Source organism: Manacus candei, unplaced genomic scaffold, assembly GCF_025592945.1.
Source record: "Manacus candei isolate 608988 ecotype Guabito, Panama unplaced genomic scaffold, ASM2559294v1 h1tg000014l, whole genome shotgun sequence".
Classification (NCBI taxonomy): domain Eukaryota; kingdom Metazoa; phylum Chordata; class Aves; order Passeriformes; family Pipridae; genus Manacus; species Manacus candei.
In genome coordinates, this window is record NW_026138062.1 from 66,911,899 (window position 1) to 66,929,597 (window position 17,699).

A 17,699-nucleotide genomic window follows, 5' to 3' on the forward strand; every position below is an offset into this window, starting at 1 on the left:
GGGACACAACAACCCCCTGCAGCGCTACAGGCTGGGGGCAGAGGGGCTGGAGAGCAGCCAGGCAGAGAGGGACCTGGGAGTGCTGGTCAATGGTGGCTGAACATGATCCAGTGTGTGCCCAGTGGCCAAGAGGGCCAATGGCATCCTGGCCTGTGTCAGCAATAGTGTGGCCAGCAGGACCAGGGCAGTGATTGTCCCCCTGTGCTGGGCACTGGTGAGGCCACACCTGGAATCCTGTGTCCAGTTTTGGGCCTGTCACAACGAGAAGGACATTGAGGTTCTGAAGCACATTCAGAGAAGGGCAATGGAGCTGGGGAAGGGTATGGAGTCCGAGTCTGATGAAGATCAGCTGAGGGCACTGGGATTGTTCAGCCCGGGAAAAGGAGGCTCAGGGGGGATCTTGTCACACTGTCTTCCCTGAAAGAAGGTTGTGTCCGGGTGGGGGTTAGCCTCTGCTCCCAAGTAACAAGCGACAGGAGAAGGGGAAACAGCCTCAAATTGTGCCAAGGGAGGTTCAGGTTGGATATTAGGACAAATTTCTTCACAGAAGGGGTTTTAAAGCATTGGAACAGGCTGCCCAGGGAAGTGGTGGAGTCAGCAGCCCTAGAAGTGCTCAAAAAATGGGTAGACATGACATTTCATCATATAATTTAGTGGGCATGATGGTATTCAGTCAAAGGTTGGACTTTGATGGTCTTGGAGGTCTTTTCCAATCTAAATGATTCCATGATTCTGTGGTGTTATGAAGAATACTTCTCAAGGTGTAGTTATACTGCATATTGTTTTCAAAGGCCATTGCTGCTTCTGGCCATGGATTACTGCTGTCACTTCACTTGTGCACAGAAATGAGTATATAAAATAATGTGAATGATGTGAACAAAACAATCTTTCAACAATACTGATCCTGCAATTTGTATCTCTTCAGTGACCTTGTGCTCAGGGCCTTGTACAGTGCTGCTACTCTTGTCTACCTAGAGGGCAAGAAGTGAGAAACAGCCCAGAATGGCAAAGGAGGAACAAGAATTTTTAAGCCAGTCTTACTTTTGAAGCAATTTGAAGTGAGGTCAGAGCTGGCCTTGGGACCATGAGGGTGATAAACCGTCACAGTTTGTCGCTTGTGCACTCCTTCTGAGCCACATACCGTGGCATAAGAGCAATTACAGGGTTCCTGTTGCCTCAGAGGGCAACCTCTCATAATCTGACCATTATAAAATAACATCCACACTTTTCCTGAAAGTCAAAGGGCTTTATGAAGATGGGTACCTTACAATTATTCTTGGACAGTTCTGTTACCCATCTCTTCTCTGTACCACAAATGTGCTCAGTGTTGTGACATGCCAAAAGCCACTGGACTTCAGTGAAACCCTTCCCAGAGTACTTGTCAGTTGGAAGGCATTTGTCTTTGGGCACTGAGGGATCAATAGCTGGGGAACTGCAGCAGGTCTGTACATCCCAGGCAGCTAAGAGTAACCCCCATCTGCTCTCAGCTCAGACCATGGGGTTTGAGTGCACCCAGGATTTTTTAGCCTCTCACTGTTGTCTTCAGTATTACAAGTCCCAGATGATTTTTTTAATCTGCATTGTGCTTCCAGAGCAACATCAAATGAGTAAAAGGAGGGAGCAGATATTCTACCATAATTTTTCTGATGATCCATCTGAATAAAAAGTTTCAAATACTTGTACAAAATAGAGATTAGAAAGTAGCAATTTAAAACAGAGAAACATATAATAAAGTGTGCAGTATCAAATAGGATTTTATTCCTGTCATTCAAGGCTCCCTCAGAGTGACAGAACAGGGTTTGTTTCTGTCTTCCATTCTCTGAACATTTTGCATATATTTCCTCATAGAATAAAAGTGTTCTTTTTATACCCTACATTGTTAACCTTGTTTTGCTTACAGTTTTTTTAAAATGATTATGTGATGTTATCATTGACCACATATGATTCCTCGAGCCACAGAATAAAAAGTTAATAGAAGAAACGGTGTAGTTGAGCTGTAATGACACAAATAGCAACAGCATCGCTATGTTTTAAATAACTTGTATTTAACTCATTTTAACAAATGAGGAAGCAGGATGATTGACTTGCTGAAATTCTTAACCTATCAAATAATGTAATGAAGGGCACGAATAGCTACTGTACTTGCACACCTGGTTTTTGGGATGAGAGCCCAGGTGAACTGGGAAGCCAAACCAGGGGGAGCCAACTGTCCCACTGCTCCATGGATGTGTTTCCCCAGTGGAAAATTATCTGGTTTGTTTTTTGTTTTTTTTTTTAGTGCTGAGTTTAATTACGTGGTTTAGCTCTTAATGGCACTAATTCAGTGTAACTGTTTGACACTGGCTTCCTGATGGCCATTGTTTTGTTGTTGCCAGCTGAGGATCGGGATGAAGATCACCATCGGCTAAATTGTTAAGCATCAAAGCAAATTCTTTTATTTCACAGATTTTAATAAGTTTTAATCCAAACCATGGTTCTCCTACATGGGCAGCAGCTAGTTTCCACTTGGGTTCAGTCTTTTGGGGAGGAAGGACAGCTGGGAGGTGTGGGAGGTTGACCCTGGCTGGATGCCAGGTGCCCATAAAGCTGTTCTATCCCTCCCCTCCTCAATTGGCCAGCAGAGAGAAAGTACAATAAAAGGCTTGTGGGTTGAAAGATTACTCACCAATTACCATCACAGGCAAACCAGACTCAGCTCAGGAAAATTCATTTAATTTATGGACAATCAAATCCAAGTAGAGTAGTGATAAACAAACCCAAATCTTAAAAACACCTTCCCCCCACCCCTTGCTTCTTCCTGGGCTCAACTTCACTCCTGAATTCTCTAATTCCTCCTCCCTCCCAGCAGCACGGGGAGATGGAGAATGTGGGCTGTGGTCAGTTCATCACACGTTGTCTCTGCCGCTGCTTCCCCCTTGCAGAGAGGACTCCTCAGCCTCTGCTCCAGCATCTGGAGCACCTCCTCCAGCATCTGGAGCACCTCCTCCCTCTCCATCTGCACTGACCTTGGTGCCTGCAGGGCTGTTCCTCTCACACATTCTCATTCCTCTCTTATCTCCCTGTAGTTGCTGCCACACTGTAACTTTTTTCCCTCTGAGGTGCTGCCACCACCATTGATGGCTCAGCCTTGGCTAGCAGCGGGTATGCCTTGGATCCAGCTGGCATTGGCTCTGTCGGACACAGGGGAAGCTTCTGGCAGCTTCTCACACAAAAATACCGAAGGGGGTCTCCACTGTAACCCCCTGCTGCCAAAGCCTGGCCACGCAAGCCCAGCGCAGGTGGTCAGTGTTGGCAAAGGGGGGCTGGCATTGGGGGGCTGAAGTTGTATGGTTTTGGGATGACATTCCTGTGCAGGGTAATCCACAGAACTGCTCCCCAGGGCAGTGGCCACAGCACTCATGTGAGCACTCACAGAGCTCATGGAGTGTTTAGACAATACTCTCAGAATCCCAGAATGAGTCAGGTTGGAAGGGACCCCAGTGGGTCATTTGGTCCAACCTCCCTGCTCAAGAAGGGTCATCCCAGAGCACATGGCACAGGATTGCATCCAGATGGTTCTGGAATATCTCCAGTGAGGGAGACTCCACACCCTCTCTGAGCAAACATGGTGTGATTCCACAACCTTTCTCTCAGGCACATGATGGGATTCTTGGGGCTGTCCTGTGCAGGGCCAGGACTTGGACTCTGATAATAGAATCATAGAATGGCCTGGGTTGGAAAGGACCTTAAAGATCATCTTTTTCCAACCCCTTGCCGTGGACAGAGACACCTCTCACTGGACCAGGTTACTCAGAGCCTCGTTCAACCTGACTTTGAACACTGCCAGGGATGGGGCAGCCACAGCTTCCCTGAGCAACCTGTTCCAGTACCTCACCACCCTCACAGGGAAAAATTTCTTCCTAATAGCAAATCTAAATCCACTCAGTTTGAACTCACTCCCCCTTATCCTGTCACTACAGGCTCTTGTAAAAAGTCTTGCCCTCTCTTTCCAGTTCCCTTCAGATACTGGAAGGCCACAATTTGGTCACCCCAAAGCCTTCTCTTTTCCAGGATGAGCAATCCCAGCTCTCAGCCTGTCCTTATAGAAGTGCTCCATCCCTCTAATCAACTTAGTGGCCTCCTCTGGACTCACTCCAACAGGTCCATGTCCTTCCTGTGCTGGGGACCCCAGAGCTGGAGGCAGCACTGCAGGTGGGGTCTCAGCAGAGCAGAGCAGAGGGGCAGAATCCCCTCCCTCCCCTGCTGCCCACACTGCTTTGGATGCAGCCCAGGACACGGGGGGTTTCTGGGCTCTCAGTGCACGTGGCTGGGTCATGTCCAGCCTCTCACCCACCAGGATGAGAGAATCATCCTGCGATGATCCCTGTGGGTCCCTTCCAAACCAGGACGTATTCCACGACTGTTTTATCCCGGCCCTCCGGAGGGAGCGCTGACAGCGCCATCGGCAGCTCCCGCCGCCTGCCGGCCGCGGGCGGAACCGCGCGAGAGCGGCCGCTGTTTCCGGCCGAGCCCGGGGGAAGAGGCACCGCGGCGGCGACAACATGGCGGGGCCCTGGGCTGGCCGTGGGCTGCGGGCCGGGAGCCGGAACGGGAGCCGTGAGTGCGGGAGGGAGCCGGGGGGGAACCGGGAGTGCAGGGGGGAGCTGGGATGGGAGCCTGGAGTGCATGGCTGGGGCGAGCTTGGGCTCAGGCTCGTCCTGCGGGGGTGCCTTGAGGGGCTGAGGTGCCCTGGAGAGGCCGCAGGGGAGTCGGGCTGTCTGAGGGAAGGGCTTTTGCAGCCAGGGAGCGATATTAGCGTTTTCACAGAATCAGAGAATACTGGAGATCATCCAGTCCAACCCCCTTCCCAAGGCAGGGTCATTTAGAGCAGGTGACACAGGAACGCGTCCAGGTGGGCTTGGAATGTCTCCAGAGAAGGAGACACCCTGCCCTCCCTCGGCAGTTCCAGTGCTCTGCCACCCTCAGTATAAAGAAGTTCTTTCTCTTGTTGAGGTGGAACTTCTTGTGTTTTAGTTTATGGCCATTGCTCCTCGTCCTGTTGCTGGGCTCCACTGAAAAGAGTCTGGTAGCATTCTCTTGGCACCCGCCTTTGAGATACTTATATGCATGAATGAGATCCCTTCTCAGTTTTCTCCAGACTAAAGAGGCCCAGCTCCCACAATCTCTCGTCGTGAGAGAGATACTTGAGACATCATCTTTGTGGCCCCTTTTGCTCCTCAGAGTCCTGTGTTGTAGCTTTGTGCAGGCACTGCAGGGACCGAGCGTGGTCACTCGCTGGAGCTGCTGAAGTGCTCACCTTGTACAGATTGAGACAGACATGTGGGTGATTGGCAGCACAGTCTTCCTTTTTCCCTTTTTTAGAAGACAACAGCTTATAAAGAGGCTCTGAAAACTCAGAATGGGTCACACAGAATAGATTGTGTCGGAAGGGACCACAGTAGATATCTGGTCCAACCTTCCTGCTCAAGCAGGGTCCATTGCTCAGGGTTCTGTCCAGACAGTTCTGGAATATCTCTAGTGAGGGGGACTCCACACCGTCTTTGGGTGATCTGTTCCAGTGCTCGGTCACTGCACAGCAAAGAAGTTCTTCCTCATGTTCAGGTGGAACTTCCTGAGCATCAGTTTCTGCTCGTTGCCTCTTGTCCCATTGCTCAGCACCACTGAGCAGAGCCTGGGCCATGCCCTGACACCTCCTTGCAGACACTGACAGACACTGATGAGGTCCCCTTTCAGTTGTTTCTTCTCCAGGCTGAACAGGCCTGATTCTTTCAGCCTTTCCTCATAAGAGAGATGTTCCAGTCTCCGAGTTGTCCTTGTTGCCCTCCACTGGGCCCGCTCCAGGGTTGCTTACTCCAGGATTGTTGCTCACACTGGGTCTCTCCTTCCCCCAGGGTTCCTCTCCACTCCAACTGCGTCTCGGCTGGTGCCCGAGGAGATGGTTCGGATGCGTAGCGAGCTCTTCACCAAAGAGAAGGAGAGACAGTTGTCTCTCCACCCACGGATTGAGAAAATCGAGGTGAAGTACACTGGGAAGTCACACCCTGGCACCGTGTTTGTCATGAACAAGGCTCTGTCTACACCCTACAACTGTGCCATGCGTAAGTGGGTGGGCTCCTGAGCTAACACTGTGCCCCTCGTGCTGAATGTTGTGCTGCCAACTGAACTAGGAACTAAGTTAATTTTTGGAGGATCTGTTAACAGCTCATCTTCCCAAGTCATTTACAGAAGTGAAACTTGCAGTTTGTAGTTACAAATGCAGGGGTCTGAACTGATCCTGAGAAATATGGTTAAAACTGTGTAATACTTTTGGGTTTTTTTTACTTTCTTTAGATTTAAGTGAATGGCATTGCAAGAAATCAGTTTTGGCTCTTGTGGATGGAGAAGTCTGGGATATGTACAGACCTTTGACCAAATCATGTGAAATTCAGTTCCTTACCTTCAAAGATGAAGATCCAGAGGAAGTAAACAAGGTAAGTCAGTATGTTATTCCATTATAGGTGACCCTGGTTGTCTGTTTCTTATCTCATTGCAGGTGTCCCTGATTATGACCACTTGATTCTGTGTGCCCCCTTCAGTTCCATGTCTGTCTGCTTTCTTGAACTTTGTTATCATGAAAGTTCAGATATTTTTAATGGCTAGTTGGGGCATTATTAGGTTGTCATTAGACCAGTGTGTGGGCTATGTGATGTGCTGGCATCCCTTTCAACCTATATTGTTGCATTATTCTATGATTTCAGACTTATCTCCAGGGAAACATCTGGATTGCTTTCTATGTGCACTTTTGTTTTGTTTTGATTCTGTCTGGAGCATCATCTCTAAACAGAAGTTTAATACTAAAGAAAGTAATCATGGAATCATAGAATGGTTTGGGTTGGAAGGGACCTTAAAGATCATCCAGTTCCAACCTCCTGCCATGGGCAGGGATGCCTTTCATTAGACCAGGTTGCTCCAAGCCCCATCCAACCTGGCCTTGGACACTTCCAGGGATGGAACGCTTGGGTAGACAGCTAAGTCTGTGCATCATTCAGTTAAATTCTGGCATTCTTTTGGAGTAATTAGCTGATATTCACCTGCTGTGGCTTGTTAGCTTCTAGGTAATGAATGCATGTTTTGAAATTCCCTTTGCAGGCGTATTGGCGATCCTGTGCCATGATCATGGCGTGTGTGCTGAAGCGGGCATTCAAGGACGAGTACTCAGTGAGCCTCGTTAAAGCTCCAGAAGTGCCAGGTGATAGAAGTGTTCTGTATTCATTGTCTTTTGCTGCTTCTTAAGTGAATGTTTAATAACCAAAGTTATCAATAAATCAGAGGCTCCTTTCCTAAAGATTGATGATACTTCTCATTGCTGTGTGTATTACATGCTGTTGCTGTTGCCTTTAATTTATAGTAGTCACACTAAAAACAATTTCATTATCAATGTACAGAAAATTCTAAAAACAATTTCATTATCAATGTACAGAAAATTGGTCCACGTTTCAGACCACTTAGGATTTCATAGCTGAAGTGAGTACCTCAACCTCTGTTTTGTGAAGTGACATGAGTAGGGTTTCTAGATATGATGTGATGTGTTTCTGTGAAATTTGCTCTAATAACTGCATAACCTTGTGAGCACTTGAGTTACTAAAAATGACAATCTCTACACCAAATTGGAAGATTATTGAAGTACAAACGGGGTTAGCAACAACATCTACTCATCTGTGACCTGATTTAAGATTTAGGAAAGTGAGAAAATGCACAACGCTTTGTTTCAATAGCAAAGCCTGCATGGTTATGCATTTGATATATAAGAAGGTTGGCTGCTGGTCCTTACAGGTGGAATCCTGTAACTGATTCTCTTTTTAACAGTTTCAGCATTTGTCTTGATTGGTAAGTACAGATGGATATTTCAGTTCTGCCAGAATTTGGAATAATCTTGGCTATACTGAGAGCTATATTGTAATACTGTATGTGTAGAAATAGTGTGAGATTACTGGGTTCAGAGATTTGATTTCTAAATGGCAGTAATTGAATAAATATAAATAAAGTGTTGTAACAACTACCACAGAAATTTGTGTTGCCTTTATCAGAAATTTGTACCATGCTTGTGTCATGGTAAAACATTTGACTTCAGCTCTAATATTGTCTGATTTCTCTATGCAGTAAATTTGTCTTTATAATTTAGTTGTTCAGATTTAGTATATGATGCTTGCAAATGAAAAAATGTGAAGTATTTTCAAAGTGTGTGCTTTTGTGGTTTTTTTTTCCCAGTGTTAGATGCAGTTTTGTTAAGCAGTATATTTTTCCCCCTCTTTAATGGGGTCCTATTTTACTGACTCATTTCAAATTACTTTGTCATTCAGTGAAATTAAAATTATAGAGGTTTGTTCTGCCTTCTTATTGTGTAATCAGATGATGAATTTCTTGAGATAACTCTGTTTTTCTTCTCAATCAGTTTGCTGTAAGACTATAATGTGACAGTGAAATACACACTTTGTTACAAACATTAATATTTTTGGGTTGGAATTGCAGTGATCTCTGGAGCTTTCTGTTATGATGTACTTTTGGACAACAGACTGAATGAATGGAAACCAACAAATGTAAGCACTTTTCTTTCCTGAAAAGTTGTATAGCTTGTGTCCTTGTCCAGTGGTTGTTTTTTAATGGGGGAGAGGGCACAGAGGTTTTCTCTTCTTTTTGATGGGTGTATCTACACATCAGGACTTCCCTTTGGGAGCTGATCTGTGCATTTACAATGCACTGGCTGTGTTGCAGGGTGCTCTCAGAGTTCCTTTCAGATGAAACTAAACCTTAAGCTGTCCTCCAGATGCTTACAGGTTTTAGGTATCTGGGGCTAGAGTAGGTTCTAGTCTGAAATAAATTTCAGAAACAGTTGATGTAGCTCTTGGGACCTCTGTGCCATCTCTGTTACTGTGCAGACCTGGTCCTCCTCAGCCTCTCCTGCCTGGTAATGTAGATGCAACCACAGTCTTTGTGTGAGTAGAGCCCTTCAAAAGTGAAAATGTGTGTAAGATGTGTATTTTCAGCTGGTGGTTTTACAGCAGAATCAGTTTGTTGTTAAACAAGAACTATGAGCACATTCAGCTGAAGCTCCCAATAATAACTTGCTTATATTTCATGCTCTGCAGTAAATCTAATAATCTGAACCCTCTAAATCTCAGACCTATTTGGAATTACAAGTGTTTTACTTGCCTGGTGCCCGTTCTTGTTCTTGTGCCCAAATACCAGCAGAAGTGTGTGTGGCTAACAAATATTGGTAAAATGGAGAATTTCTCTTCAACATGATCTTGTAGCTGAAGTAACTTACCTAAAAACATTTTCTACATTACGTTATAAATGTAATTTCTCCTCATAACAATCTATTTATTTATCAGTAAATCTGAGTTCTGCAGAACTTCAGATTCTGGACCAAGGTGACCAATTTCTATCTATTAAATATTCAGTATCTTTTTTTTTTCCCCTTTGATTCAATCCAAATAGAGGACATTTACAAGTGATGTCACCACTCTGGGAAACAAGATATACAGATGAATATTTAGCAGTAGCATGACTGTATGTGTATATATCATGTAGGGAAAACCTGAGAAGTTTAATTACTATATGTTGTTTCCAGTGGACAAATGCCTATTGGTTTGATTGGACATTGAATCAGTCCATTTAAAGAGTGATGATCTGTAGCAATATGTATTTAGGATTTATAGTAGATGATCTTTGTTGTTTTGACTAAAATTTAGTGTTTGCTGTGCTTTATCCATTCACTACAGCTGAGAAACAGTGGTTACAGTTTTATATGCCCTGTTTTTTAGGAAAACTTCCGTTCTCTTACAAGAGATGCCAAAAAGCTAATCTATCAAGACCTGCCCTTTGAAACACTGCTTGTCGAAGCAAAAGTAGCACGGGAAATGTTTCAGCATAACAGGCAAGTATCTGAAGTTGCCTTTGGTTCGAAAAGGCAATTAGAAATCAATTCAAATCTCTGCTTGGTTTTGTAAATCTGAAATAAGGTGTGACAGGTGAAGTGAGAAGGTACTTTTCCCACTGCTCTGAATCAGCCTGTCTCCATTCTTTTTGTCACGCTAACTTATTTAATTTTTAATGTTCTCTCCAGAGGTTTACTCTGGCCCCTTTACTGGATGTAGTTTTGTGACAAACTGAAAGACTGTAAGACTGCTTTTGTTCACTAGTGAGCTTCAAGGTTTCTCTACTATTAAACTGAAGCTCTGGTGGCTAACCTTGACGTGGTAGTTTCTCAGCCTTTGCTGAAAGGCTTTCATATTTAAAGAGAAGGAGGTTTCTTGTGTCTCAGTATCTTCATATGAAGATTTGGTGAAATGCAGATTTTGAGCTCTGCAGAGGAGAAATGGCTAAAATACTCTGGTCTGTGCTACAAAAACAGTCTTGTTCAAAACACTCCATTCTATGCTGAAAAAAAAACACTTTAGCAATGTTACGGGAAAAAAAAAATCTTTGGTCCACAGCTTTTTGGCTGGAGGAGTTGGAGAGATGTGGGGGGAGGACTGATAAATAATTTATAATTTTGTGGACCAAAATAAAACTGTGCTGAAGCTGAAGTTGCAAAAATAGCAAGTTTTTTAGCTTAATGCTGATGATGATATTAACGTGACATATAGACCAGCATCTCTTCACTATGTTGGCATTGGCAGCAGGAGGGCGGTGACTTTTGATAGTAGCTTTAGGCACTGTGTGTAGAAAGCACAGACAACACCTTGCTGTATTGCAGGTGACCAGCTGTTGAGGGCCACACATTGCATAAATCAGTGTAGATGATCTGATGGTGTCTTCTAGTTTTGCATGTGACTTGAAAAACTCTTATTTTAATTTGAAGCAGTAGATTCATTTGGTCTTTCTGAATTTGATCTCCCTCTGTTGAGGGAGCACCACCCTCCTATACCGTATGTGTGGAATAGACTGGAATGGACTCTTTCAGTAGCAAGGGACCTACAACAATACATGTTGTCATTAGGAATTTAAACCTATCTCAAAGCTCACATAAATACAAACATTTTTCAGGGTGCTCCTTGAATTGGTTTCTGAAGTATTCTCAAAAGAACTGGGTGCTAAAAATGAGGATTTTTTAAATATTTTTTTTTGTCTTGTTCAGATACAAAATGGAGGTGATAGAACAAAAAGCTTCCCAGAATATGGAAGGAATTGTAACGTTACACAGGTGAGCAAAACTGAACTCTCATTCTGTAATGATTCACTGAAAGATTTGATCATATTGCAAGTACTCTCTGCAAGTGAGAAGAGTAAGTTACTTATGATGGTTTTAAATTTAAGAATCACTTGTATTCATCGCTGTTCTGTGGTCTGTCTAGGGTTGTTTGGTGTGGTTTGTTTGTTTCTTTTTAATAACCATTATTTTGTGATACTATGTGATACTACATTTCTATTTCTTGTTATGTTAAAGGTAGTAATTGCCAGAGCAGTCTTACTGCTTTCAATGCTTTTACATGAAATCTAAATAAACTTCTAGAGCTTGGCAGGTTAAATAACATGCAAGCCAAATACTTGTTTGTAAACAAGAGTTAGCATTGTATGCTGGATTTTTCTTCTAAAGTTGTCAAGGTCTTCCTAACTGGCAAGCTACTGCCTTGTAGTGGTGGAGGTGAGAATAAAACAGCCTCCTGGAATACATAAAGTTCTTAAGCTCCTTAAGCTGGAGGCAGGAAGCTTGTATTGTATCTCAGGCAATTACAAGAATTTCTCTCTAGCTCAGGCTAGTGTAGGATATTCCATTTTCTAGATGTCTAAATTGTTGTGCCTTTGATTTTGGAGTCCACATCTCTCTGAAGGAACAAATGTCTTTGCAGTGATGGTTCTTGAATTTTAGAACAATTTTGTGTCTGTTGTTCTCTCCTTTCTCCCACTCTCGTTTGCTCAATAATAGGGAAAATGGGCTTACCTTTTGATTTCTGGGAGAGGTTTGTCCTGAGTATTTGTATGCTGTACATCTTTCTGTATCTCACTTTTCTTAATTGATTTGCAGTTTTTCGAGACCTGAAAGGTCTTGAAAAAAAACAACTGTGCAGGTTGTAAACACTGTACTGTGCAAAATGAGTGATCTTGCAGACAAATCTTTTTCTGGTGAATGACAGAGTTATCCCAGTTTTAGGGCCAACATGGCACCAAAGATTTGTTAAACCAAGAATCCTTCCCTAGACTTGAGGTTTAAATTTCCTAAGTTCATTTAAGGAAATAGTGTGACCTGTACTTTTTATTCAGGAAACCTATAAATGCTGAATGGGTATGTGTTTAGATTTGGTTTGGTAATTGTGTGGATTTTCTTTTTGTTGATTGGAATTGGCTAATCAAAAATAAAACCTAATGTGCTTGTACTTTTCTCTGAATATATTTGACATAGGTTGTTGGTTTTTTCTCCCATCAGGTTTGGTGACTTTGTAGATGTTACTGAAGGCCCCCATATTCCAAGGACAAGTTTCTGTTTCCAGTATGAGATAACAGCAGCCCATAATCTTCAGACTGACCAATCTGAATTGATAAGGAGGTTCCAGGGTGTGTCCCTGCCAATCCATTTGAAGGTAATTAATTTGTGCAGGTTTTCCTTCTTTAAATTAGGGCATTCTGCTTACTTTCTGATCTTTTATTATGTGCTGTGCTGGCAGCTGAACATAATTCAGAGGTGAGAACAGGAGAAAAGGAAGGCCCATGATGAGGGCCATGCTGGATATTTGGGGATTGTTTTCCTGGAATTATTGTGGTTGTGGAATCAGAACTAGAAAAGTTTGCATCAGAGGACCCTTGATGTTGTTTTTCAGTGCTGAAAGCGTTGTTTTGGTTGTGCAGTTTCTGCCTGGATAGTTCATTCACCTTCATGAAAGAGCAGAACTTGGAAATTGTACTCATGATGCAGGATATAATTCAAAATCTTCCAAGACACCAAAGTAAAACTTAACAACAATGGCAGAAGACTTCCTAGTGCTAAAAACAAAGGCTTTGCAAAACTGTAGGTGGAGGAAGAAGTCTTTCTTCCCATTCCTGTTGACTTACAAGATTTTGACCTGTGGTGTAGCACATGTGCTATTGTCTCAGTTGGGGAAGTTTTCAAGGGTTCCTCAGCTCGTCTCTGTGTTCCCTTCCTTACAGTAATTCTCATTTTTGCCCATTAACCCCTCAAGGATTCCAAACAGTCAATGAATCGTGGAAGCTTGGAGTGGTTTGGGTTGGAAGGGACTTTAAAGATCATCTCGTTCCACCCCCTCTGACTGGGGCAGGGACACCTCCCACTAGATCAGATTGCTCAGAGCCCATCCAGCCTGGCCTTGAACACTTCCAGGAATGGGGCATGTGATGGTGTAGTGGGTTGACCCTGGCCGGATACCAGGTACCCATTAAAGCTGCTCTCTCACTCCCTCTCTGCAACTGGACAGAGGAGAGAGAAAAAAAAAACAGCTAAGAATTCATGAATAAGAGCTAGGAGAGGTCAGTGACTGATTACCTTCATGGGCAAAACAAGACTCAAAATGGGGATAATACTTATATTTATTACTAACAGGATAAAAGCTAAAGAGTGAGAAACAAAACAGTCTTAAAAAACACCTTCCCCCCACCTCTTCTTCCTTCCATGTCCCCCCTCCTCCCTCCCAGCAGTGCAGGGCAGGGGGAATGGGGGCTGTGGTCAGTTGTTGTTTCTGCTGCTGCTCAGGGAGAGGAGTCCCTCCCACGCGAGACAGTCCTTGATGGAGCTCTTCGGTGTGAGTCCATCCCTCAGGCAGCAGCTCTTCCCAAACTGCTGTCCCGTGGGTCACTCCTCCATGGGGTGCAGTCCTTCATGAATGAGCGGTACCAACATGGGTCCCCCACAGGCGCTGCAAGTCCTACCTGGGAAAAACCTGCTCCAGCGTGGGCTTCCCTCTCCACAGGCTGCAGATCTCCGACAGGACCCTGCTCCATCCTGGGCCTCCCACGGGGTCACAGCTTCTTTCATCCATCCACCTGCTCCAGCATGGGCTCCTCCATGGGCTGCAAGTGGGTCTCTGCACCCTGATGGTCCCCCATGGGCTGCAGGGGCACAGCTGCTCCACCATGGTCTGCACCACAGGCTGCAGGGCCTCAGCTCCAGCACATGGAGATCCCTCTGCCCCTCCTTCTGCACTGACCTTGGTGTCTACTTTGTTGTTCCCATGTTCTCACTCCACTCTTCCCTGGCTGGAATTTCTTCTGCGCAACAACCTTCTGTTCTTAAATATGTTATCACAGAGGTGTTACTATTACTTCTAATTGGATCGGCCTTGGCCAGCGACAGGAAATCCATCCTGGAGCCGGGTGGCATTGGCTCCACCGGACAGGAGAAGCTTCTAGCAGCTTCTAACAGAAGCCACCCCTGTAGCCCCTCCCTGCTGCCAAAACCCAGCCACAGAAACCCACTACAGATGGGCAGACATTTATTCAAGTCCCCCAAAGGAATATGGGCAAATCAGACACTGAAATTGTTGTCTGTAGCATCTGAGAGGCATTATTATGGCTTTGTGCCATCATTTTTATACATTTTTCAGAGTCTATTCTATCATTTTTTACCTCACTAACATCATTTAATGACATGTCACACAGGCTCACCACACCGTGTGGCCCAGACTGCTGGAAAGATCAAAGAGGCTGGTAAGTCTCATTAGTGCAGCTTAGCAAATACCAAGGTATGTTGGGGTAGAGAATTTGAATGATTAGAGGTGGGTATTATATTCAAGAATGTATTTTTTTGTAACTGAAATATTCACAGGTGAAGAAAAATCAGAAATCTAACTGCTTGTGTTGTAGAGGACCTGCTAATATTGTTTCTGGAGTCTGGTTATTAAAATACATTGTGCCATTTAAAATAAACCCCATACACTATTCAATTGATATAATTGGTAGAATTAAAAAAAATGGAGCAAACTGTAACAGACTTTACATCCATGGCGCGGAAGCTGTCTGCTTCTAAGAATCCCACATATTTTTTATAGAAATATTTTAAACTATTGTTAATTATCACCTTATATTTCAAAGTCATCTCTAGAATTAATGTTGGTATCGTGTGTGTATAAAATTTAAAATTATTTTTTCCCATTTCAGTCATGAACATGGGAATATTTACGCTTATCTAGGTTTTGGCTAACAAGTTTTCTGCCACAGGTTTGAGAGAACAGATGTCAACATGTTTCTTATGAATAAATACAGGGATAAAATCTAATACCACTGGTTGAATCACAGGATGACCTGGGTTGGAAGGGATCTTAAAGATCATCTTGTTCCAACCCCCTGCCATGGGCATAGGCACCTTCCACTACACCAGGTTGCTCAGAGCTCCATCCAACCTGGCCCTGAACCTAGGTGGAAGTTAGTGGAGATAGAAGGGAATGCTGTTTCAATAAACTGCATAAATACACCAGTTTAGGCATTTTTTTCCTGTTTAACACCTACATGGCAAATGAGTTTCTTGCAAACACTCTTCTGTTAAAGAACCAGTGTTTCAAAGTTGAAATGTACTTACCCATGAGAAGCTTTACAATGTTTCAGTAAATTCAAAAGGCAAAGTTGTAAGATAAATGAAACTAAAATACCATGAGCTACATATAACCAGAGACTCACTATCAAGGCATGTTTAAACATAGGAAATCTTTGTAAGAATTAAACAGCAGATGCTTTGGAGCCTTCAGATCAAACATTTTACTTATTTATGTGGTGGGAGAGAAAAAGAAGTGCTGTATGTCTGCTAAAACTTGTTAGCCAAAGATGTTTTCTGAGCCTACCCCACAGCATTTTCTATGAAATTAGTTTGAATATTCTTGTCCTTCAAATTGTTTAATTTTGGAGAAAATAATTGTCTTTTTAAGCTATCCTGTCTTGTTACAGTGACAGTATGAGGGAATTTTCAGTATCAAGGAGAATTAAATAACTTTTAAAAATATAACAAAATTTATGTTTCTGCAGGTCACTGAAGAAAAATACATGGAAGCAGCAGCTGAACATCTTGAGGCAAAAGATGGAACTGAAGAAGGAAAAACTGTATCATTAAATTAACTTGAACCTCTCAATGTACATAATAAAATGTGTATTTTTACATGACTCATATAAAATTGTCTTGGGTAATTAATTTGAATTCTGTGGACCTAAATCATGGGTAGGTGTAAAGAGACAGGAATTTATGAGACTTTTCAGTCCATTTCAAAGACTTCACTTAAAAAAAAAAGGGTAGAGGGGAGAGAAGGTAATGTTTTATCTGCAATAATTCATCTTGCAAGTTGCCCCTCTCCTTACCTTGATGACAGCAGTTGTGTGTATCTGTATGTTGTTGCCTACTGAAACAGAAAATTGAGACAAATGGTATCTTAAAAAGATACCCTTAAAAGGTTCCAAAATAGTATTATTTTACTAATTTTGGTTTCCTGTCAGAATTGAATTAGATACTCTGTTGTGTTTCTGGTTGCAAAGTCTCCATTCAGTAGAGAACTGTGTAATTGCCACTGCTTGAGTTTAGTTATTTCTTTCTGCTGCACGAGTGCAGTTAAATCATTTTCCAGAACAGTACCAGGAATGTAGTTCATTACCTTCATCCCCAGTGTAGTAAGATTTATTATGCCTTTTCTTCCTTTGATATTTAAATATGGTGACTTCAATTAAATATCACAAGGATGTTTTGTTAGATGATGTTTTCTGACATTTTATATTTTTGTCCCCAACTCATTAGAACTGTTCTCATTATACCAGAGGAGATTTTTATTACTTTTTGAAGTGCAAATATTTTCTCTGAATTTTATCCCAATTACTGTTTTTAACATTGACTGCATCACTTGCTTTCCAATTGAATTGAAACTACAGTTTTGTGAGAGCAGGGTAGCAATTCAGTAAAATAGATGTAGGTAAGGAAGTCTGACCTACTGTAATCAATCTAAATAACCACTAAATGCAGAATGTTTCAGAGCATGGAAGAAATGCAAGGGGAAATAGTAGCTTTTGCTGAAATTGCAGAAATCTTCTTAAGGTATGTGTTAAAATTTGTTTGCTCCTACATGTTAAATTCAACACTTCTTTACTCCTTTCAAGTATAGCCTATGTCTTCTCAGAGTACTTGAAAAACTTGGGAGTTTTTTTCCCCTCCTGATTGATGTTGCAGAGGACTATCTATAATGGTATCAGATTTTAATTTTTTTAAATGAGATTCTCGATTCAAGGTTTACCTTAAAAGTACACACATGCATTTACACATTCTATATATTTTCATTAAATCTAACTTGCCAGAGTATACTTTGGCTTTGAAAGTGTTGCTCTGGTGCTGCTGAAAAAGCAGGCCTTGATTCTTGTCTTGAGAAACACAAACATGTGGCGTTTGTGTTGTTTTCTTTTTAATGCAGTACCGGCCGTCTCTGATTAACCCAAGACTGTAGTGAAGTTTTGCCAGTGGCATCTGACTCAGGAGGTCTGTTTTGAATCCTAAGCCAGTTGTATTACAACCCACACAGTCTTCTGATGTCTACTCTCAGTTCAGAATTCCTCCTGGGTTCCACCACCTGCACAGAAGGGTGAGAATGCTGCTTCCCCTTAGGAAATTTTGTAACCTTTGCTGAAATTTCAGAGCTTTTCTGTTTTTTTCCTTTTTCTTTTGAGGGGGAGGAAACTCGGCCTTTTTAGTGTTTTAAGTTTTAAAAGGCATACAGTGGGGCTGAAAAGTCTGGAGGGGGAATTTC

General features: G+C 42.9%; 1 protein-coding gene across 1 annotated transcript; it reads left to right on the top strand.

Annotated features, from left to right (window-relative positions):
* The first annotated feature begins 4,499 nt into the window (after window positions 1-4,499).
* MRPL39 (mitochondrial ribosomal protein L39) lies at window positions 4,500-16,091 on the top strand. Its single transcript, XM_051779767.1, has 10 exons — window positions 4,500-4,596; window positions 5,892-6,098; window positions 6,331-6,470; window positions 7,129-7,228; window positions 8,509-8,576; window positions 9,804-9,916; window positions 11,120-11,185; window positions 12,407-12,560; window positions 14,590-14,637; window positions 15,946-16,091. Exons 1-10 carry the CDS (start codon window positions 4,542-4,544, stop codon window positions 16,033-16,035), a joined length of 1,041 nt encoding a protein of 346 aa, XP_051635727.1. The 5' UTR covers window positions 4,500-4,541; the 3' UTR covers window positions 16,036-16,091.
* The last annotated feature ends 1,608 nt before the right edge of the window (window positions 16,092-17,699 follow it).

What these genes read in the sequence shown, in the direction of transcription:
- MRPL39 (XM_051779767.1), top strand. Translation starts at nt 4,542, where the DNA reads ATGGCGGGGCCCTGGGCTGGCCGTGGGCTGCGGGCCGGGAGCCGGAAC. An exon ending in GAAATGTTTCAGCATAACAG is followed by an intron (nt 9,917 to 11,119) that starts GCAAGTATCTGA and finishes TGTCTTGTTCAG; the next exon opens with ATACAAAATGGAGGTGATAG. An exon ending in GGAATTGTAACGTTACACAG is followed by an intron (nt 11,186 to 12,406) that starts GTGAGCAAAACT and finishes TTCTCCCATCAG; the next exon opens with GTTTGGTGACTTTGTAGATG.